We start from the raw sequence: 24,219 nt of genomic DNA, 5'->3' as shown, positions 1-24,219 counted from the left end.
TGCAGAGAGAAAGGGGAGGAGACAGCTTTGATTTGTGCAGGACAAGGGAGGCAAGGACAGGGCTGCTTGGTCCATGTCCACCTTGGGATGGACCTGATGTGATGTAGACTCTTCCACAGCCAGCCCATAAAACCTGGCAAAGGAGAAAAGCTGCTTGTCTTGCTGTATTCTCCAGTAGTGGTGTGCAAGGACATCTGATCATCCATTTTCAAGCTTGCTTTGCCCTCAGAGGCAGACAAGGCGACCAGCACTGTTCATTTTGGTCTCATCTGCGCCAGAAAAATGACTTTTTGCAGACAAAATGTGTCAGCACTGCTGCAGCAAGGCTGGTGCTGCACACATGGCCAAAGAGCAGCCACGTTCAGCACCATTCCTGCTGCCAGTTACTGATGTCTGCTGTCAGCAGCAGATGATTTGTCTGGCTGAAACGTGCCTGTAGTGATTGTTCTTAGTTTATTTGGAGATATCTTTCTATGTCCTTCCCTTTTCACCTTATTTTCTCATGGTCAGTCTTGTCTGCATGGGGGGAATACATCCAGTATGCTTCTATATTCCTCTTCTTTCTGTCCAGGCAAGAAGGATTTTTCAAATTGTTTTCAAATTTCTAATGATTTATATGCAGTCATTAAAAAAAAAAAAAAGATTATTCAGTCCTTAACTTCCTGTGTCTGCATTCATTCCCATTTTTTATCTCTTTTTCTTGGGTTTCAGCTGTGAAACATACTGCAAATAATCAAACTTTTTAATAACAACCAAAGTATTTTTTCTTGTGCTGTATGGACAAGACCTTAGTTTTATATTTGCTGTCTTTGAGACTGCTGCTGGCATAAGGGGAAATAGAAACTGCAATTTGAACATGTCCAAAGGCTGATGAACTGCTGCTCTTTGTGTCTTTTGATAAAAGTTGTTTGAAGGGCATTGCTGATGTGCAGGTGATTTTTCCACACAGGCAGCAATGTAAACAATAGTAAATCTAAAGAGAGTGCTTTGCTCTCTTAAGCTGTCTAATCACAGGAAATTATTTGGAAATAAATTGTGGGGGAAATGTTTGTGGTTATAGGAGGTTTATATTTAGCTATCTGTGTTTTACAAATCTCAGAATATATGTAGGAGCAGACCTTCAATTATATTTATGAGTCTATTTTCCATTTTGATCAATTATTTCAGAATTTGATCCTTAAGCAAGTATTTGTTTTTAAGTGCTGGAGAAATCCTGTTTATTTAAGTAGGTTTGTTCACACATTTAGGAGTACATTGCTTTTCCTGATTCTAAGTGAATGCTTGTCCTAATTCCACTGAAAAAGCATTGTGCATCCAAGATTTTTTTATGTGTTTGGAGTCTGGAGGAGTAATAACGAGTTAAGGTATCAGATCCAAGTTTTACAGATATCATGGGTTATCAGCTTCTTAGATAAAGTGCTTGGGAAATGCCTCAAAAATGGGCTGAATAAACATGATAAATGTTGACTCAATCAGTTTTCTGATCTGGAAAATATGTAATGAAAGAACATGATCACAAGGCAGAGAAATGCATGGATTGAGGAATACAGTGTGTGTAGTAGAGTGGTAAAATACAGTTAAATCCCAGGCTCAGGCCAGCTCTTATGTAGCCCTTTTGGGTCAGTGTGAGTTATGACTGAGCTTGGTCTGATTTTTAAAATAAAATAAGCCCCATAAAAAGGGTGGTGAATTGCTGTGCATTGTGAGAGTCAATAGGGCAAGAGCTGATCACTATCATGTATCAGTTCATGGGCTTTGTGGATATGAGCCTTTGCTTTTTCAGCCTTTGGGGCTGTGAGAACATCTTGAAGGAGAGCTCTGCTGATAACCAGTGATTTGACTGAGAGGGTTTTATAGACTTCACACAGACTCTGCTACTTGCAAGGTTTTCTAGATTTGTTTCCTGCTTCCACATGTACATTTTCCCATTGACCACAAAGCCAGCTGAAGGCAACATCCCCATTTGTATGGGAAATAAAATGGGCAGTGTCTCAGCTGAGCTGCTATAAACCATCACATGAGCCTCCAGCAGCTGCTTTGGCAACTCCTCACTTCCAGCAGTCCCTGGCAGAGTCACAAACTGGGCAAGGAGAACCTGGATCATGGATTTGGATTCACTCAGGGGCTGGAGCACCTTCAAGCTGTGTAGTGATCATCTGACAGTGCAGTTGGCATTAGCCCATTTGATCTGTACAGCAAATTTAGAAGCAGGTTGGTTGGTACTGGGAGAAGGAAATGTGGAAAAGCAGAGTAAAAAATACAAAGCTCTGTGTGGTGCCAGGTTTAGGATTTTTTTTCCCCACTGCCATAGTAAGTCAAATATCAGTGTGAATTAGGAGATATAGGAAGAAGTCTTTTGTCCCTGTAGTTTGAAACTGCTGTGGAAATGGTGTAATTCCAACCTATGTCACTGATCTAATTCCTGTTCTCCTGAACCTGTCTAGTGCAGCTGAACCTTTCCATGCTGCTTTCTCTTTGAGCAAAGTGAGCTCATGTTTCCTTTGTCAAAGCCAAGTACAACAGAGATGCCACTTTTTAAAATTAATTAGTTCAGGATTTTCTAGCCCAGTGAGTTAATTGATTTGAGGTTTATTGTGAGCAGAATAATAAACACATCAGCTGGAGAAGGCTGGAAGTCATGCTCTTAGTTTAAAATGACAAATTCTTCTACTGATGTCAGAAAACAGGTCTTGGGTCTAATTTTTGGACAGTGATCTATGAACAGTTCCCATCCATCTGAACCTTTCAATAAATTTGATTGATAATCCATCAAAACTTCTGACAAGCTTCCTGGGCACAGTGTGGGGCATTCTGAATGAAAGACAATACTGTGCAAAGAACCCAATTCAGGTTTATAAAAGCATTTTGTTACTCACAGGCACTCACATGCATGCTAGCCAGAGGCCCATGCTCCCCAAATTTTGCACCATTTTGTGATTTTTCCCTCTCTGTTTTGCACCAGTGTTGTATGAAATGGTTTGTGCTGCTGAGTGGGGGTGTGGGGATGCTCCACAAAAAAAGTGCAAAGGATGGGGCAGGGAGATGAGGATTTGTGGGGGTTGAGTATGAAGCTGGAGTAAGCAAAAATGTTGTGGTGAATGTGATCTTGAGAGCAATGCCCTGAATAGAAAACTTTCTGAAGGGAAGATTTTAGTCAGTAACCTCTAATTATCCATCTGTGGCAACAATCTGTAATTGGTGTTCTCACACAGTGCTGCCCCTTTGGTCTGCTTGGGTATTAGAATTTGTTATCCAGCTAACAGCTAAACAGAGCATTGCTGAAAGAGCCAAATGGCAGAAATTACCTGATTTATGACAGTCCTAAAACAAGCAGTGGTGACTGCTAAATGACAAACCTAAAGCCAGCAGAGGGCTTACAAAGGTCCCTGTGCCTGGGATCTCTAAGAGGGATCAGTAGACTCAACTGGTTCTAAAAAGGGCACCAAGTGTTAATGAAATCCAAGTTTTCTTATTTTAGTTCTTAAAAAAAAAAAAAGGATTGTGGATTGTTTGTTTTGATTTGTTGTTGTTTTGGATTTTTTTCTGTATAAACTTTCTGATATGCCCTTTTCTTTTGCAGTTCACAGAATATTTGAACATTCTTCTGTATCTTAAAAAAAACCCTCTTGTCTTAGATGATGAAAATATTAATGTGTGTAGCTGATATGTGAAACAAGCACTCAGAGCCTTTGATGATCAACCATCAAAGCACCTCAGTTCTTTAGTTAAATTATTTTGAAGCTTGCCTTGGGTTTCCTGTAAGCACACTTTATCTGTTGGCAGCTGTGGTGGGTTTCTTTGTAGTTTGCTTCTTGCAGCATCTCCTGCTGTTTACAGCTCTCTGAGCCCCAAATGTGGGTGAGTGCAGGGCTGGGAGCCCTGTGTGGGTGTGTGACACAGGACTGGGGTGACAGGAGCATGGGAGCAGCTGTGCCACACTGTGCCAGCCCAGGTGCCCTCCTGTGGGCATCCCACTGCTTCTCCTGCTTGTGTGGAGAGCCTGGCATTGCCCTGCCTGCCTGGAAATCCTTTGGCTTAGGTTTTGAGCTAAGAACCCTTGACTGTTCTTTCTGTCATTTTGTTTTGTTGTTTCTTTTCTTTCTTTTTGCCTTCTAAACCAATGAAAACATCAGGGACTAAAAGCATCCCTCCCTCCAAACTGGAATTTCAGCAGTTGTTCAGGAAATCAGCTTCTCCTCTCCTCATCCCAGGAGAGTTTGACATTGCCCTCAGGTCAGGATATGACACTCCATATCAAGGCAGATATTTAATTGTGTTGATAAATGCATGCAATTAAATTTTGGCTGGGGAACACGTGTAGAGGTAAGCCAGAAATTAAATATTCTTCATCAAACACAGTTCTTTGGGAGCACAGAGCATTTCATTTCAGGGTCACTGTGAATGTATCTGCTTCACTGCCTGCCTGAGCTGGGCAGAAGGTCTGGTGTCAGATTTGTTTGCTTAACCTCAGTGTAAGGTTTCCACAGCTCTTCATGTTCACAGCCTTTCCATGAAACTGTTTAATGGTGAGAGAACTGCACTTGGCAACCTGAGCTGTAGCTCCAGCAGGATGAAGCTGTTTGCACTGAAGCTTTTGCTTCAATTCCTCTTTCACACTGACATAACCCAGAGCACTGAGCATCCGGAGGCCAAAACTGCCCTTAATCCATGCAAAATTGAGGTGCACATCTAAACTCCACCAGGTCAAGACTTTCTGGAGGGAAGGTGAAAGAATTTCATGTAAGATAATGCTCAATACAGAAGCAAGAGCAGCTACAGGTGGCAAACAGTGCCTGTGGGATTTATTTTATGTTTAGCACCTATATTAGTGCTCCCTCCTTTGTGTGTGGTAGAGAATTGGTGAGTTTGGCCAAGTTTTAGAGCACCTTGGAGGATTTCTGAAAGACAAGAAGCACCAGTGGCAGCTGAAACAAGCAGCCAGCTGACAAAAATGGGCTTTTGGCAAAGGAGCCCTCAGCAAGGCAGCACCAGCCTGAACTTGTTCAGGAGAATGAACCTCAAAAATGAATGTGTGGTTAGCTGAGTTTTTCATCTTTTAGAAGAAAGTATTGCCTCTTGCAGCAAAGCTGGTTAAAATCTGTTTCTACCTCCATGAAAATTAAATTTTGCTCTGTTATGTGCATTTAAGGACATTGGATTTACTACCTCTGACTTTTTCACAGTGACACAGGGGAAGATTTTTATCACTGGGCTCTGAACCAGTGGAACAATTTCCAGAATTGGGTGCCTGAAACTAATAGCAAATCCTTGCTGAGCCATCTAAGTCAGTTGATCTGAAGAAAAAAAACAAAGACCTCCTTAAAACAAATCAAAACAACCTCAAAACAAAAACAGACAAACAAAATCCAAAACAAAACAAAAACCCAACAAAAAACCCAAACCCACCAGACCAAACCAAAAAACCATAAATATTTTGCCTAATTTCAGCAATATTTGCTCATCCCCCCTGGGAAGGTGGTGAACAATAAGCAATAGTTTCCTACATGGAGATCTAAGTGTTGAGTTTTGTCCTTAAAACCCAGAGGAAAACCCTTCTATGCCATCAAAGGCATAAATTGTAAGTAATGAGGAGAATTGCTGATCTGATATCTTGTATGTTTGCTGGTGTTCACAGAAATCTTTCAAACAAATGCTGGGGATTAATGCAAACCCACTTGTATATCTGTCTAGATCTTCTTGGATCAGAAGCCAGTCTGCAGAAAAATAGATGGATTATCAGCAAATTCTTACTAGTGGGAAGGGAAGACAGGTAGGGAGAGATGTTCTAAATTTAGAGGAATGGTCAAAGCCATGGCTGTGGAGTGACAGATTTGGGCTTTGTTGCAAATGTTAAGAACATTTTTCTTTTTCTCTGTTTATTGTAGAAACAAAGACCACAAAAGAAGCTGAGATTTAACATTTTTCTCAATTTCATTGAAGTATATAATAAATAGCCATTCCTTTGGGATTCCTTTGTGATGGGCCACAGTCCCTTGAAGTTTGTTTAAGCAAAGAGGATTTATGCTTTGGTATTATCCTGACCATTGGAGTGAAGAATGTGTAAAAATACTAGAATGTGAGAATGCAAATAAGATGATTAGCATGTCTTATTTCTGAGTGTTATATGGAACATCTCCATGTAGCAGTAGTCACATATCCATGCTGTCAGATAAATCCTGAAAGATAAAGCTCTCCTGATTTTTGGGTGGTGTGGGGGCTGTGTGGAGCTTCTGTGCAAGGGAGGTGTCATCAGAGGGGTTCTGCCCCATGCTGCTTTTTCATTTAACCACAGAGTTCAGGGGTGATGAAGAGAGTTGAAATCTCAGATTTTAAGGGATGAAGCCCACCAGACACCCAAGGATGGTGGCTGCCTTGGGATTGTCCCCAGCCTCAGAGAGTGGTGCTGGAGGAGCAGCTCTGGCTTTTCCAGAGGTGACATTTGGGACAAGGCTCCTCACTTTGTGTGGCTGTGCTGGCAGCTGGAGCAGCTGTGGGTGGCTGCAGCCCCTCAGTGACCCAGGAGAGGTTGTGCAGCACCCAGGAAGCCACAAGTGAGAGAAGAGGGGATTGAGAACCCTTAGGAAACTGGCCTTGGGTCAGCTCTTGTTCCAACCACAGTTTCTTGGCATGGGTTTTGTTATTAAAGGCATGTCACTGCAATTATATGGCATTTGAGTCAATGCTGCTGAGGGCTGGCCAGGAGTCATGCTGCTGTTAAAGTCACCCATCATTTTGGGATGAGCTTTGAGGCAGAGTGTCTGGAGCTTTGTTGGAAGCAGCTGGAAGCCACAGTGGCTATCACAGGAAATCCCTACAGCCCCTCTGTTTGGAAAGCTGGGATATGGAGACAGTGAACGTTGTCACTGGAGGAGCTCACAAAGCAGAATAGGTAAAAAATCAGTGCTGCAGAATGGGAAACTTCTATCCAGCGCCTGCAGCTGCTTCCCTGGAGAGCCCAGCTACAAGGGCATATCTCTCTCAGGAAAGAGAGATCCCAACAGAGCACAGAGCTACAGCAGTGGTGCCAGGGCTTTGCCATGCTTGGCTCTGGTTTAGCCAAGAGACACCAGAGAGGATCCAACTGGGCTGGGAGCCTCAGCTGTGCTTGGAAAAGAGAATTGGAGAGCATGATTATCAGCACTCACACCATCATTTTCACTCCTTTATTGCATTTTGTATTTAAGAAGAGGTGTGCAGTGGGAGAAGGCTTTCCTTGTGCCCAAGTTCAGTGGGAGCCTCCTGGCACTGCCTCCATACACTCCAAACACATCCAAGTGCTCTGATGGTTCCAGCATCATCAGACTGGGGAAGGCAAAGGCAAAAGGCATCACCACAAAACGAACCTGTTGAGTCATCTCCACCTTTCTTTCCTCTGCCTCTCATTTTGTCCATTCCAGTTTTAAAGCTGAGAAGAAGAGATATTTTTCAGGGTTTGTTTCTGCTCCTAGGTTTCCATCAAGTTGTTTTTTTGTTTTTTTGGGTTTTTTTTGTCAATGTCAAGTTTCTCTGAGTAAATTTTTTTGCCAGGGCTTAAATTTTAAAATTTGGAGTGCTACAACAGGAAAGTGTCTTCCCCTCCCCACAGAGCTGTTAAAGTCAACAATGCCCAAAATCTCACACTGTAATGAGAGGAAAAACAGGATTACATTGAATAGATGAACTTCACATGTTCACACTGCTTTGTGCTTGGCATCAGCTGGGAAGAGTGATGAGATTGTGGTACCTGTTTTTGTTGCATTCAAGTTTTATTTACCCTTTTGAGATGATGCAGTCATGATGTTTTGTGCTAAAATATATGGATTTTTTTATGAAGAACTGGAAGAGGAAGGAGAGCATACCCTTTGCTTCAGCATGGCTAAACTGAATCACTCCCCAGTGCAGAAAGGCTCTGCAGGAATGGGGACCTGATGTTTGGGCTGGCATTGTTGAAAGACCTGCTTGCTTATTGAAATCCTGTGACATTATTAGATAAATTTAAAAAGTGACACTAAAGAAAGTATCTGAACAGCACTTCATTTCCTTTGGAAAATAACCCTGCAGGGTGCTGAAATCTGCTGCTGTGGGGCAGCAGGATAACTGCATCATTCCTCACTTGGGAGCCATGTCAGGGACCAGAGTGGAAGAATTGTCTGCAGTGGATGTTTTTCACTTCTCTGTCATCTAGCTGCCAGGAAGAGGAGTTTAGAGCTGTATTTTGTATATGCACTTCGGTCCTGTTTCTGCTTCTGCATGAAGCTCTCCAAAGTCCTTCCAAATTCTTTACTGTAAAGGATAATAAAACACTACAATACTTCGTTAAATGACATCCAGAACTCTTTTCTCCAAACACTAAAAAACAAATCAGATTGGGAGCAGAGCAGTAATAAAGGGAAATACTGGGAAAAATTTGCTTCCCTTTGGAGTAGCTGGATTTAAGCCATCCCTGAAAACCTGGAATCCATCCACTGTAGCAAAAAATTAGCAGGTACTTAATAATGCTCTTTTTCCCCAAGACTCCATGGATACCCACCAGCAGTGATTTACTGTAAGCTCTCCATGAGAAGCAATGTTAAATCCTGCTGCCTTCTGCTTTGGAGGTCACGGAGAGACAGCTGAGCAAATCTCAGCAGTGGCAAATGCAAGGCATGAAATACTGTCACTGGGAAAGAAGGAGGAAGTCTTAATCACATAAAAAGATTCTCATATACTTTTGCTATGCTATTTTATAAAGTGTTTATATAACTGAAAGGATTAACCTGGAGGAAAAAAAAAAATTATGGCTTATTATTTATGGCTTTACTATGGTTGAGGAATTAGTTTGCATTTTATAAAGCCAGAAAGTGGGGGAGGAGAGAGAAGGAGGGATCTGAATAAGGAGAGATATTTGCACAGATCTCAAAATGTTAAAGAAAACCTAAAATCCCAAGGAGTTACTCCTGTCAAGTGCAGACATGCAGGCAAATCCAGGCTGGAGCAGGACTCAGTATCCAGGCAACGTCAACATTTCTTGTTAAGCTACTGCCAGTGCCACTGACAGCTTTTGCCACTTTCTGGTCACATTAAAAAAAGAAAATGCCTGACATAACTGAAATTCTTAGAAATTACTTTATTGTCCATCCAGCACATGCAAAGCTCAGCAGCACACAGAACATGCCCATCTTGCAAAAATTCCGAGGGGGAAAAATCCTGTGATGAGTTCATGGCTAGGAACTTGGTTTCTCTCTAAACCTGGCACTTGGTTTCCCCAAAGTTTCTCATCCTCTGCCTTGGACACAGATATTTGCTGTGCATTGGGGAAGGAATCGCGTTCAACTGAGCTATTTATAAGCAATTTCTGCTCCTTCACTGAAGGCTGCAGGATTAAAGGAGCCTTTGCTGTCCTAAGGAAGCCTCCAGCTCTTCTTTCCTTGTTCTTTTTGCATGGTGCAAAAGCCAAGGAGGTAAATAAGGTTAAGAACTTAATTAATACACTAACAATGCTATTGTAGGAGGGGGAGAACCCCTTGAGTTGCAGCCTTAAAGGGGTGAGGTGGGACTGGTGGGTGCAGCCTGGTGGGCTCAGTGCTGTAAAGAAAGGACACTGGTTTGCTATGTCCTTAGAGAAATGCAAGTGGTTTTGTGCTGGTGTTATTGACACAGTGGAAATTTTCTTGGAGCTGAGCAGTTAAAACTGTTGAAGAGCTTCATTCTTCACTGTGGACCAGCTCAGGGAGTTTCCCCAAAGCTTTATCCAGTAAATTGAGTGGATCCTCTCCATGTTTTTGTGAAGTTTCATTAATTAATGTAGTTTAAAAGTCTGAATTTTGTAGCATGTGACTGTAAATAGGGAGGATTGTAGGGTGCAGGGGGAATTTGAAGGGCTGATTTAAGCTGGTGGTGTTGAGGGCTCTGATTCAAAGATCAGCAGGACCTTCCTAGTCAGTGCTGTGCCTGGCACAGGAGTTTGTGTCACATCTTTTAACACGTGCAGGAAAAAAACCTCTCAGAAATTAATTTAAAGACATCTTGAGAAGCTCAGTTTTGCTGGCAATGAGCCTGGGTTTTTCTACTGAGGCCAGTGGAAGTTTGTTCTCTTGGGTTGAGGGTTGGTGCTTTCACCCTGCACTTATTCCTCTCTGAGCAATTCCTCAAGACACAGGAATTTTTGCTGCTTGCCTATGAACACATAGGTTTGTAATGGATACAGGCAGCAAATAAACAGGGAGGAAAGCCAGAAACCTGTGATCACCATAAAAATCTGCTTCTGCTGTGGGTCTTCATTTTCTTTAAGATTTTTAATTAACTTTCTGGTTAATAGGAGTAGAAAAGGATTAGTCTAAGCATGAGACTCTTGCAGTGCAGTAACATCTGAAAGCAGATTTTCACCTGAAGCTCTCCCAGAGATGGTGTGGGTTTTTCCTGGCTGTGCAGTTGCCTGATAGCAGAGTTTAGAATAAAAGCAAAGTCTATTAATGCCATACTCAGTCCCATTTCAGTGTTTCTTCTTCCCCTCCTCTGCCCTGAAAATATTTTATTATGACTGGAAACAACCTACCTGGTTTAAAGGAATATGTGGCTTGGAGCAGTAATTTCTGTTTGTGTCTGTTAGCACAGAGGTTTTAATATTATTTTTTTTGCTCCAGTGACGTGCTTGCAAATAAGCTGAGGGTCAGATTTGCCAGCCCTTATTGCCAGCTGCCAGGTGATGATGGAGTGGGTTCTTTCCACAAATATGTAATAATAACAGAAGTGTTCAGTCTGGAACATGGTTAGGTTTTACAGGCTGTTTTAGGCAACCTTGACTCTGAGAGCCAGAGTTACACCACGTGGGAGAAAGCTCCTGGGCCTGTGTTGGAAATGTGGCCCCTGAGAACAGAGGAACCTGAGGGAGGGACTAAGGATGCAGGAGTCTTTTGGGGCAAACCAAGAAATTCAAGAGTCTCTGTTGCTGGAGAGCTCTGTGAACATAACACTGAGCTTCTGCTTTGTTTCTTGATGTGGATTTTAAGGATTAGTGACATGAGAGCTACTGGGTAGAGTGCTTTCTACTTTAAGCACTGAAGCCACTGCACGAACCTTGACAAGATCTGGGGTCCTGATGGCTCTCTGCAACAAATTCAGGTCATCTGTGTTACTGTTTTAGATAATTTTCAATTTACTTGACAAGGTACAAACAGTATTGTGATTGGCCCAATGTATTGCTAAGCTAAGTCACACTAAAGAGATTCCATTATTCCAGAAGTCTCTCAATTTGAGGCTCAATGTGTTTTGAGGAAGTGAGCAGGGAAAGATGCTGGCTGCAAATGAAGTGTCAGCTGGGATGTGCCTGAGCATTGATCCTCTGATTCATTAGGGGATCCTGAAACATAAATGACCAAGGAAACACTGTGTAAGGAGTGGCAGTGGTGTTATCCCTTTTGCACTCTGGCTTTCATGCAGATCCCCAGGGACACAGCTGACAGCCTTGCCAGTCTCTTCCTTTATCATTAGCTGCTGTGCAAAGTTTCAGACTGCTTTTTCTCCTGCCAGGTATTGTGTGTGCAGACTGGCAGCCTTGGCTTTTCCAGGAATGTTTTCTTACTGCCTTGTAGCTCCCAGGTTTCCAGCCCTTCTGTCATCTCGAGGAATAAAGACTCAAAGCTTTCTCTAGTTCATGTCTGTGTTGGTCCCAGCCAACCCACTGAGATTTTTCACACAATCCTAAAAATAACAACTCTGAACTTTACAGTGCTTGGTTTTCACTCATACAATGAATGAACAGGGAACTTTTCACCACCCAAGCTGTTCCACACTATCCTTGGAATTGTAAGATTGTGGCTCCCACAGTCACAGCAGCTTTTTAGCTGGATCCTGGGGATCCATTTTCCCCAATTTGCCAGTTAAATTGGTAGAATAATCAATAAATGGGAAATATTTGGGTGGTTTCTAGATTATTGTCAAGAGTAAAACAATCCAGTTTTCCCATACATGTCCACTGTCTCTTTCTTTGTCCCTTCTGTACCTTTGGAGATTGTTAAGGTGCCTTTGTACCACCTCAAAAAGCTGCAGAGTCTGTCTTTCTCACAGTACTTTCATCTCTCTTTAAAATCAGTAAAGAGTCTTTTGCTATCAAAATTGCTCAGTGTGATATGGGTGCAAAAAATGTAAACCAAACCCCATTAAAACAAACAACAAAAACAACAAAACCTGGAAAAACAAACCAGAAAGATTTTCTCTTCCAGACCTCATGTGTGTGAGAAAAATGCATATTTTCTCTTCTATATTCCCATCTCTTCTGGCATATTTAGAAAACTAATCCTAGTAAACTTCTTCTCTCTATATATTTATATCTATGTCTATATCATCTATATCATTTATCTATCTATATATTTTCTATATATAAGGTGGTGGTGGTTCCTGAGGTATTTATCTTGAAGATTCTTCAAGATATCTTGAAGAGCTGGTTTGCCAGTTGTTCAGTTATTATGACATTAAAGTATGCAAAGCACTTGGCTTTATTCCTTTGCTTACAACTAATGATGCTTCTGAATCATTAATTTCTTGCAAAAGTAAAAGTAGAAAATGAAGACAGATCTTGAGGGGGCTTTTTGGATTTATTTTCTGTGGTATTTTGTTATGGTTTGGTTTTGGGTTTTTTTTTTTGTTTGGTGGTTTGGTTTTTCTATTTGTTTGTTTGGGGTTTTTTTTATTTTGGGTGGTTTTTTCTGGGTTTTGTGTTGTTTGGGTCTTCTTGGGGTGTTTTTGGTTGGTTTTGATTTTTGGTGTTTTTTGAGGGGGTTAGTTTGCTTTTGGTTTTTTTCTGGTTTTTTGGCGCAGGTGGGGTTTTTTTTAAATCCCTTGTAATTTTTTTTAAGAAAAGGTCTACTGTATTTTACTAAAGCTTGAACAAACAGATGAAGGGATTTGCTGCAATTCAAAAAGACTGTGCAGGGGGGTGGATTTCAGTGCAGTCCCCTCTACATAGAGGATTCCTCCCTTTCTATTGCATTCCCCTGGCTGGATGTCATGGTTTGGGCCTGGCACAGAGCCAGTGCCCCCATGAGAATACCTTCTCCCTGGTGTCTGCTGTGAGATGTGACCAGGAATAAGCAAAGCAGGCTCCAGCTTAAACATAAAGAAAACTTTATTACCTAAACTACAAGAAAAGAAGGAAAAAACTATAAGGGAAAAAATCGAAAACCTTACAAAAAACACTTTCCTCCTCCCCACCACCAAAATTTCCCAATCTGATACATTCCCCCAAATCACCAACTGCCCAGTCTGGCACCACCCTTTTGGATATTCAAACTTCAGTCCATGAAGAGGAGAGGAGTCTTTCTTGCACCATAGGCTTCCCCTGGAAACACGCTGGAACCTCGTGTGCTTCCATGTCACTCGGCACCGCCCGGAAAGTCCTTTTGCCGCTTGTGACATCTTCCTTCCATGCTCAGGGCTCTCACCACTGTGCATGGACCAGAGCTGCTTTTAGGATTGTCTTTCAAGGATGCCTTGTCTCACTCCAAAAAGGCACAGTCTCTGCTTTGGGACATCTGTCCCCCCCATTTTTTCCAACCCCCTGGGGCCGAGGGGTCCCCACAATGAACCCTCCTGGTTCTGAGGCACTGCCTCCCCCTAAATGCAGTCTCTGTGTCACAGGAATAAAACTGAGCCTATGGCTACACAAGAAAAGTCCAGCCAAAAGGCCACTCCAATCATCTCTCCCCACTCAGCCAGGCTTCTCCACATCCTTCGGGCCAGGTCCTTGTTATCTTATCTCTTATCTCCCTTCTTATTCAGCTCCAAGGAGGATCAGCATTTTTGCGAGGTCCCAATCATGAAAGAAAGGGGTTAAAAATTTCAGTCTCTTTCTGTCCCAGAGCTCTGGCACTCCCACACTCGCTGCTGCTCTGGCCGGCACCTCCTCACTGCATTCCCCCGCCTTTTCCTCCTGGGCCGGCCGCTATCAAATTCAGACGCCGGCTCTCCTCCCTCTCTCTCCTGGGGGGAGGAATGGCTGCCCGATGTCTCTTGGGGCTCCTCCACCCTTCCATCCTCCAGGGCCTCCTCACCCCCATCTCTGTCCAGGCCCAGGCCTACCACAGGGCTGTCCCTGCCCCGCCCAGCAGCAGCGGCTGGACGGGGGAAGGGAGATCCGACCTCCATCCCTCGAAGTGCCAAGAGAGCCTCCCAGGGCCGAAGCTCTGCTTTTAACCCCTGGGTGTTCTCAGAGGTGTGTCCAAACCCCACTGGCTACACCAGGTGCCAATATCAAAATCCGAGCACCCATTGGTTTGACCACAGCATCCCAGAATTCCCACTTCTTCCTGGTCAAACCACCACACTGGAGCAATCCCACTTGTGTTAAGAATGCAGAGTTGGGTGATCCTGTAGGAATTTTCCCTCTTGGCATCACTCCTGTGTTCAGTTCATCAGGATGGAGTCCTGTGCAGTGTCCTTGGCCATTGGTGTAACCAGACTGGCAGTGGCTGTATCATTGTTGAAGTCCTTCCCATGGATACCCTGGCTAGTCCTTGGGATTTTGTGAGCTTTGAGCTTGAGTTAATGAGCAATTCAACTCACTGCTACAAGATCCCCCTCTCACTGCCAAAATAACATTTATGTAAATGCCTATAGGTGACCTCAATGTAGGTTTCAGGTTCTTCTGCACCATTAGAGCATCAAAGAGCAGGAGGGGCACACAAATCCTCCTTTGCCCTTGGGATTGGTGGTGAATGTTTCATTCCTCTGGGAGTTGCTGCTCCCTTGCAGCTGAACCATGAGATCCATTTTTAATCACTGAAGAGTGAGAGAGTCATTGGTGAAACTGCTGGAGTCAGGAATGGGAAAGGCTTCTCAAGCATTATCCAAGCATTTAGCTTTTCAAGGTGTGGTTCAATTTTCTCTTCAGTCAGCATTTCTGTGTTGTCTCACAGGTCTAATAGGATGCTGCTGGCCACTGTCTCTGATTTTACATATGTAATATAAATATAGCAGATTTATGTCTTTATTTCACCCACTGTGACATAGCAATGGGTCATTTTGGGGTGACTGGTTTGTGTAGGGTTGACATGCAAGGACAGCTGAGCACTGGTGCCAACTGTTGCAAACTCAGTGAGTTCTCTCTTCTCTTTCTCCTCTTCGTCTTCGTCTTCGTCTTCCTCTTCCTCTTCCTCTTCCTCTTCCTCTTCCTCTTCCTCTTCCTCTCCTCTCTCATTTTTTAATTTCCAAAGACTGAATCAGTGCAGGCCTGTATTTCTGTAGAGTTGTGATGCTCTAATTTTTTAGTCTCTTATACTCTTTCAGTTTTGGGAAAGTTGTATAAATTTCACTATTCAGGTGAAATTTATACAACTTTCCCTAAACTTTCCTGGCCATCCCTAACATATTACTTCTTTTGAGCAATCTCTGTCTTATTTCATTTTCTGACATTCTCTTTGTGTTGCATTCAATGCTGGTTTTAAGACTTTAATTTAAATTGAAGACCCTACAATGCCCATTTTAACTTTAGCATCATTTAATCTGTTCCAATTCTGCATGAGAAGTGAAGAAGCAGTAAAGAAAGGAGGACAAGAAGAGGACAAAAAGGAGATTTGTGATGTTCCAGTGAATTCTATCTCTTTCCCAAGGTTTTGTGGATCAATATATTTGAAAGACTTCAGAGAAGCAAGAAGAGATGAGAAAAGCCCAAGTGGAAAATTCTTCTAAGGAATTTATTATCTCTGCTGTTTCTTTTTTTTTCTTTTATAGAATTTACTGCTGAGATGTTTTTCTTTAGCTGAGAACTTACTAAATTTTAGAAGTGGTGTTGTCATCAGACATCTTGTACTTCCTGGATTGAATACTGTTTTGGTGTTTTGAGCACAGCCAGATTGTGATGCATTTAAAAACAGCTCAGTTTTTCACAATAGATGTGAAATTGTTGAAGTGAGTGCTGGAAACATATGCACCAAGTTTATTAGAAAGATGTGGGGAAATGATAAAATTATCATTTGGATGGGATCACTGTCATCAGTCCCAGCTTATTGCTCTTCTGGGATAGACACTCTGGGTCTGAAAAAGTGTTTTTCTTACTAGAAATCACAATTATGCCAACACTACCATTGCTGTTACTACCATTCCTGCTGGTTTGTGTTACAAGCTCTGGAAAGGTAGGATAGGAAAACATCACAAAGATGCCAGGATGTAATTTATAAGTAATTTACCAAGACTTCTGGGGAATGAAGTGTGCACCTTGGGGGACTGCTGGAAAGAAGTGAAATTAAACTTTTAGATTTTTCTAACAGATTTTTTAGAGATTGAAATCTTTCTTAATGTATAGTGAAAGCAGCATGAAGGAGTATTAAAAAAGGGGAATGAAAGCTCATTACAGAGAAACACTTGGTTATGATTATGGGAAGTAATTGAGCCCAGCTTGGAGTCATAAACTTGCAATTCTTTTATGGGGTGTGAGCTGGGCTTGGAGCAGATGGAGAAAGTGGTAGTTTGTGTTTCTCTTTGAAAACATGGGCTATATGTTCTGTCCAATCAGCCTGCAAATGGTGTTCAGGCCAAACAGGCTTTTTGTGGCTGTGCATTGCATCACCTGGACTTGAGTGGATTTTTTTTTAGAGCAAAGTTCTCTTTTACATATTTACTTGCATGTTATTTTGAAATATTTTCCACGTTTTCTATTCATATGAAGTATGGTTGCAGTTAAGATCAGTCTGGTGTTGTAAGATGTGTAAGCATGTGCCAGCACCACTGACAGTATTAAAATGTTCAATTTTGCCAACGTCATCATGTAGAGTTTAAAAAATGAAAATTAGAAAAAAAATCCAATTTAGGGGAAACTTTTAGGACAGCCTGGAAGAGAGACATGATCCATGTAGAAATGCAAGCATGATTTACCTTTCTGAGCATGGATCTGAACTTTATTTCTCTTAGCAATGACAAAAACAGGGCATTTTAAATGAGGAAATTCTCAGCAATGAGGAAAGGGAAATACTTGGTTTTGCTGATTTGCAGTCAGCAGCCAGTTCAAACAGTAATTGTCACTAAGGGGATACATATTCCTCTCAGCCTTCCTGTTTTGAGCTAAATGAGCTCTTAAATTTCGAGGAAGAAAACATTTTTTTTTCCATTTTCACATGAAAGTAAATTAGATAATATTAACTGGCCCCCACTGCCTGCCCTGTGTTCTGCTGCTGTGTTTGTATACCCGGTTCAAGCTCCTGTTAAACAGGAAACTGAGGAAATTGTTTGAAATACCAGGTTTTAAAGTATTTTCCCCATGGCACAAAATTTACACCTCTGCAAAATGGATGAATGAGTTTGTGTTTCAAAGCTCTGATGTCTGCACTTGTTTGGTGTGATGGCATCTTCCATATTTTCTGCCTGGTGACCAAATCTGAACACTCAATTCTACCTCATAGAACAAACCTTCACATCACATCCAGAGAAAAAAAGATTTTTGTTATGTTTGTGCCTGAGGAGTGTTGGTAAATCACTGGGGGCAGGTTCTTTTATCCTGAGAGATGGAGAACTTAAAAGCAAAAAGCATCAAAAAGAGGGACCCCAGCAAGGAATGGAGGTTTTTGGGCTGAGGTCTGGTGAACTTTGCAGATATAATGGGATTAGGGAAGTGTTTCATTCACATATACCAGTGTTTGTTTGCTCCTTCCCCCAAAATAATTTTATTAAGCTGCCCATTGCTTGGTATCTCTCAGAGTGAGTGTAGGATTTTTGTAGGGGCACTGTGTTATCCTTATGCAGCCAAAAAATCATAATATGGGATAACTAATTAATGTGGCTTGACAGGAGTACATTTCATGGTTGCTTGGAGGGAATGGAAGGGATTTGTGTTTTCAATCTCCAGAACATAGATGGCCCCAAAGGAACACTTTGAAGCACAGCTTTTTATTATTAGTTTTACAAGATCCTTGCACTGGAATCATTAAGAAGATGTAGTACCTGGTGTAAATGTGCAAGTATCTGCTAGACCATTAGCTGTGGGAGACAGACTGATTATACCCAAAACACTTAGTGCTTTTTTAACAAATTGCTGTGAAAGTCAGTTGTTAAACAGTGTTGTTTCATTTTCTAGTAGCTCTGTGTAGAAACATTAGAGTCTTGCTGCTTCCCTTAATAAGGGGAAATGAGCCCTCCTGGTGCAATGGCCCTGCTTGAAAAGGTCAGCAGTGACCATTTATCCTTGGTTTCCATCAAAAAGGGGGCTGTTTCCATGCTGAAGCCATAGCAATTCTTATCTCATTAAAAAGGGATTAATTTTTTGGCTTTCTGATAACATTAAGTCAGTCCTAGCAATCCTTTGGCCACTGAAGAATGAGGAATGTTTTTCTGAAATAGAGGGAGCCTGAGGTTCAGCCTGCACTGGGGGTGTAGACAGCCCTTCCTGTGGTTTTGGCCAATTAAAGAATGGACAGGGAATTAAATAACTGTTGTCAAATATGCCAGGGGTGACTCTGGATCAGAAAGGAGCATTGTTCTCCCTGTGCATGGTGAGAGAAGGATGACTAGGCTTAGTTTGCAGCAAGGAGAATGCAAATTTGGTTTGGGGGAGCTGGTTTTAAAATGGAAAGTACTTATGGAAGTGGGTTGAGAACCAGCACTTGAAATGTGCTTGTGGGGAGAGCCAGAGCTTGTCCCAGGGCAGCTGCTGCCTCAGTGCTGGTGCCATGGTCATGGCAGAGGGAAGGGAGGGGACAGTGCAGATGAAGTTGCAGAGGTAAATGTGGTGGTCACATGTGGAAACCCAGGGCACTGGGAATATTTCCCTGTCTGCTCTGGGGTGCCCTGGCCCCCAGGGGAGCACTGACTCTGACCCTCATTCATGGAGAAAATTTTCTAAACTTCAAGATAGACCAGAATCCTAAGGTGTGAAATAGATTGTGGAGAGTAGTGTAGGTGTATCACTTAGGTGGGAAATTTAGGTTTTGGGATTTTTAGTATGTTGTGGATGGAAGCAAGATGGAGGGCACAGGGTGTTGACCTGGGTTTCTTCTTTATGCTTCTCCTTCTCTATGGGTTTGGGTGGCATTTTGTAATTGAGTGGAAAAGTCCCCATTGCAGCTCTTTGGGATCAGTTATTGGGTTAAAAAGGGAAATAATCCAGGTGTCAGCTCTTAATTGGATAGTTCAGCTTTAAAAGACCTTGGAACAAGAGATTGTTGGCCATTTTTGTGGTGCTTTTCCAGTGCCCTGACCCTGGTGTGGATAGTGTGCAAAACTCTAGATAAGATAACAATAAACAAGAACCTGGAGACCAAAAAGATCCAGTGTGTCTCTTTCCTGACACAAGACCACTCCAGGAGATCTCCCCCAACAGGGGAGCCCCTTGGGAGGGCCCAGCCAGAGTCCCAGAAGTCGGAGAATCAGTGACATGTACCCCACAGTCACACAAAGCCAGATGGGGTGTGCAGAGCTTACGGCTTCTTACAGCTACATTAAACCAAATATTTAAGTAACACAGACACTTTCCCCTGCTAATTCCTCAGATCATTACTCCATTTGCTTCTCCTCTGTGAACAGTAAGCCTCAAGGGAGGGGCTGGAGAGGGGGCTTTGTAAACACACTGTGCTGACAGGAGATTTCATGCCAAGGATTGTTATTTGGTTAAAAGCAGCAGGATGTTCACTTGCAGAGCTGAAACAGGGCGCAGAGATGAGAGTAAGGAAAGTGGGAGGACTAGACATAAGGGGAAAGTCTGAGAACAGCTTCACGTTAATTATCATCGTGCCTCACTTGGATATCAGTTCAGAGCCTTGTGTGGAACATAATTAAGTGTCTTTGTAATAATTTGATTGTTTTTGTTGCTAGGTGAAAGAACAATGGTGTCTTCTATACTGTCTTGTTCCATGTTCTCACAGGGTAGACTTGGGGGAGCTTCTGGTAGCTGAGGATGACAGAAGAACCTGCTGTCACCTCTGCAGGTGTTCTTGGGGGCCCTGAAGGCCCAAGGCATCCTTGCATTAATGCATATTTCTGAAAAACCAAAGCTTGCAAGGAATCTGTGTTGATAAAGGCCTTTTCTGCAGCATTCAAGGCTGGGCTTTGTTTTTCTTCCTAATGATATTAAGTCCCAGAAGCAATCATGGGCACAAGGAAGAAATCATGTTTCTTTCTAGAGGAAAAAGGTGATATACCCTTCAATTCCTCCTAGGAATTAAAAAGATAAGACTCTCATTACTCATATAGGGTTTGATTTTTGAAAGAGCTGAGCGTCACAATCTGATGGTGTCCAGAGGAAAGGCTGATGCTCTGTAACTATAAAAAAGCTTTTGATTTAACAGAGCATTTACTATGATCTTAGGAAGGTTGGCTACAATGGTTTGACTGTGCCTTGAATCACACTCACTCCCCTCTCCAGCTGCTCAAGATCCAGCCCACGATGATCAACCCTTTCCTAAAATAAACAGCACTAAAAACACAGACTCAGAGCCAAACATCATCATACAGCCTGGCTGATTGGGATGAGCAACAGCCTCGTGCATGTTTGTCTCATTGAAAAGACCACGAGGGGGATTTAGCTGGGTTACAAACAGCTGTGCTGGTGCCTTTTGCTTTGCAGAGAGCAAATTTGGACAGAGCAATCTGCACTGAGCACAGGGATATGTGCAGCACAGGGAGGGCACATCACAGAGAAGCTGCAGCTACAGTTTCCAGAAAGTATCAGCCTTCTTTTTTATGAATTGGCAGGAGCTGGATGCCATGAATCCATCAGTCATTAGCTGTGGAGGGCTGGGCATTCCAGAGCTCATGGACAGTCAGCTGGGCTCTCCTGTCCCTCCCAGGACCCAGCACACGTGAATCAAAATAGTGGGGTGATGTCACATCGTGGTGCCAGTGTGCCTGGGACACTGCTGCCAGGAATTGTCTGTCTAGGGGTGGTTTCCTTTTACAGCCTGCTGGAAGAGTGGTCATGCCCAGCCGCACGTGACGGTTCCCCTCAAGAGCGCTGGTGGCTCCTTTGCTCGTCAGGAGTTCCTGAACAAGGGAACTTATCAGGCGGCTCCTGACCTTTTCCACACGAACTGATCCGCTGGGAAATGTTTTGGTCTCCAAGGCTTCTGACAGCTGATGTATAAGAGCTCTGTGGCTGCAAGCTGGGCAGACTTTGAACTTCTCCCGGTGTCCAGGGCAGTCGCTGCATGCCGGAATTAAGGCTGGAAGCGCCTGGCGGGCAAGGGTCGGCAGCCTGCTGCAGGACAGCTCTGCACAGAGACCACAGCCGGGCCCCTCAGAGCTGAGCTGCTGACCAGCTGGATTTCTGCTGCAGCCACATTGTCTTTCTGGAGAGCTCTTTTCTCATACCTGGGCTTTTGGTGTGAGCGATGCCTTGCCTTGCCCCTCGTGCTGCTCTTTTCCTCCAGCCCTGGGCATGAGAGCCAGCTGCGGCCACGCGAGTGCATGCTGCAGCTCATGAAGCGTTTTGGCAGCTTCAGAGGGAGCAAGAAGAGAAAGGAGCGATGCAAAATCTTGGAAAGGCGCCACTCCGACCCCCAGGGCCTGGCTGGTAAGGAGCCCCTGCATCCAGCAAGAAGGGACACTGCTGTTTGGGACAGGGGGATAGTGAATAATTGAGCAACAATGCTGTGCTGCCCAGTTTCACTGACTGAATTGTGCATTTGTTGTGTGGAGGTTATTTTGGTGTTGGTTTGTACCAGAAATGAAATTCTGAGCTGATACCTGTAACACACATCAGCCATAACCTTTAGGAAAAGAGGGGTGGTACAGGAAGCTTTGCAGTAAATCCCATGGCATTCAGAAGGGACTATTGCCTGATGTCACTTTAAATGAAAAATATTAACTAAGTTCTAAGTTAGGCCTAATAACTTGGGTTGAGGGTTCAGGCTTTGCACCCTGCACTTATCCCTCTCTGAGCAATTCCTCAAGACACAGGATTTTTGCTGCTTGCCTATGAACACATAGGTTTGTAATGGATACAGGCAGCAAATAAACAGGGAGGAAAGCCAGAAACCTGTGATCACCATAAAAATCTGCTTCTGCTGTGGGTCTTCATTTTCTTTAAGATTTTTAATTAACTTTCTGGTTAATAGGAGTAGAAAAGGATTAGTCTAAGCATGAGACTCTTGCAGTGCAGTAACATCTGAAAGCAGATTTTCACCTGAAGCTCTCCCAGAGATGGTGTGGGTTTTTCCTGGCTGTGCAGTTGCCTGATAGCAGAGTTTAGAATAAAAGCAAAGTCTATTAATGCCATACTCAGTCCCATTTCAGTGTTTCTTCTTCCCCTCCTCTGCCCTGAAAATATTTTATTATGACTGGAAACAACCTACCTGGTTTAAAGGAATATGTGGCTTGGAGCAGTAATTTCTGTTTGTGTCTGTTAGCACAGAGGTTTTAATAATTTAATTTTATTATCTATTGAAACATGAATTTAAAGTAGAGAAAAAATTCTTATCAATCTCTTAACTAATGAATTTAAAACCATCATTCTGATACTGCAGTTATCAGTACAATTGTGTTTGAGTTGCAATTAGGGACCATTCTCTCTTAATCAAAAGCTTTTCCTGGTCACTATTAGTTCCAGCACAGGTGCTGAGGTTACTGTCCATTGCTCTAATCTGCTATTTTTAAAAAAGATTACTTTTCTTCTGCTCTTTCTTTCCTGTATGTAAATAAACAATGAATATAGTGAAGTGGTACTTATTGGCTAATGTGGTTGTTGGAAGATTGGAAACTAAACTAAAGAAATGGCTATTTTTGGTAAATAAATAGGAATTAAAAAGATAAGACTCTCATTACTCTTACAGGGTTTGATTTTTGGAAGAGCTGAGGTGTGTGTGTCAGAGAGTATCTCTGACAGAGAGTGTGTCACACAGGGATCAGCTGGTCAGGGGAAAAGGGATTTTTCAACAGGATCCGGCTGTTGTCTTAATAATGCAGAAATACCAATTTTAATGCATTTCCTAATGCTTATGGTAGCTGCTTCTCTGAAGACCATGAGTGTTACTGAGCAATTCTGTTCTGTGACTAAGAGGGTTAAAACTGATGTTACACTGAATCAGCTGGATAAGGCTCTGTTTAGAGAGGCTGACATGTGCAAAGGGTAAGAAAGGTTCTTTTACTCTCTATTGATCTGGAGTCACTGTGTCACATCCAGCAGAATGATGGAAGCAGGAGCGGTGTTGGACCAAATGCACAATGTGAGACATACATGTACATTTAGTGATGGGGAATTACAGCTGGTGGATGGGTTGGTTACAGCTGCCCAGAAGGCTTGGTTTTCTATTTAATGTTTTCCAATTTATTTAGTGGTCGGTTGTGTAATTTTAAAGTTGTAATCTTTGCAAATACTTCTCCTTTTTTTTTAAGTGATTTTAAATCTAAAATTGTTTACTGTGTCCTGTTTGCATTTCCCTAAACCCACCTGAGGGTTTCAGAGGGAGTGGTAGGAAGGTCAAGGTGATGTGAATGAGAAATGACCCAAGTCTTTGGAATTTCACAGTGTCAGCAACATGCACAAAGACAGGTCACAGGGTTTATGCAACAAGAAGAAGAATATTTATTTATCTTAAATATATAAATATTATTTATATTAAAGATAAATAATAACATAAAAATCCTTCCCAAATTTCTGATTAAACATCCTAAATTCTCACATAGAATGTGAAAATTTGTTGCAATTTCTTGATTGACTGTTGAATGGCACTTTGGACCACCAATTCACTGTCCAATTGTGGTTTCATCAGCAGAGGGGAATAGCCAGTATCTGCAAAAGGATTTACTGCTGGAAGCACTAAACAGAGTGTTGCATGTCTGATTCCTCTGAGTCTAACTCTAAACCCTGTCCTCAACTCCCTCCATGGAAAAAATAATTTGTTCTGCACTAAAAAACCTGATTATATGAACTGTTCTGTTTGGGACAGAGTTATATAAAAGAATTGGAAGTATAATGCCAGCAGTGCCAAAATACTTACGCCTTATTTTCCTCATTCCTGTTATTCCAGCTTTGTAGCCCACTCCAGTGATAGACAGTGAGCACCAGGCAGAGTTTTCAGCACAGTTTTTACTCTACAGATTTTGCAGATGCCATTTTTGTAAGAGTGTGACCAGGTCAGCTCCCTGCACTTCCACCATCAACAGAGAACTACTGAGTCACAAGGGTGGGGAAAATCAGATGGGATTTGTCTGAGTTGCTGCTTTCCTTGGATGCCCTGCTGTGGGGATTGCCTCTGCCATCCCAACAGTCTGGGTTCCCTTCAGGGAACAGGTTAACACACTTGCAAGTGCCTTCCCCTCATGCTCCCCACCCCAATGGCCTTA

At 42.6% G+C, this 24,219-nt stretch overlaps 1 protein-coding gene across 4 annotated transcripts in view; it reads left to right on the top strand.

Annotated features, from left to right (window-relative positions):
* Window positions 1-24,219, top strand: part of PRKAG2 (protein kinase AMP-activated non-catalytic subunit gamma 2) — a 220,269-nt gene that overhangs the window by 84,123 nt on the left and 111,927 nt on the right. The window contains exon 1 of one of the 4 annotated variants that reach the window (XM_058820964.1): window positions 21,289-21,448. The exons of the other annotated variants lie outside the window; for them this stretch is intronic. Coding sequence (XP_058676947.1) covers window positions 21,343-21,448 — 106 coding nt within the window. The 5' untranslated portion in view covers window positions 21,289-21,342. Of the gene's footprint in view, window positions 1-21,288; window positions 21,449-24,219 lie in introns of those variants that run through there. 4 annotated transcript variants of the gene reach the window in all.

This window comes from Ammospiza caudacuta, chromosome 1 (assembly GCF_027887145.1).
Source record: "Ammospiza caudacuta isolate bAmmCau1 chromosome 1, bAmmCau1.pri, whole genome shotgun sequence".
In the NCBI taxonomy this organism is placed as follows: Eukaryota; Metazoa; Chordata; class Aves; order Passeriformes; family Passerellidae; genus Ammospiza; species Ammospiza caudacuta.
This window is presented reverse-complemented; position numbering and strand designations above follow the sequence as displayed.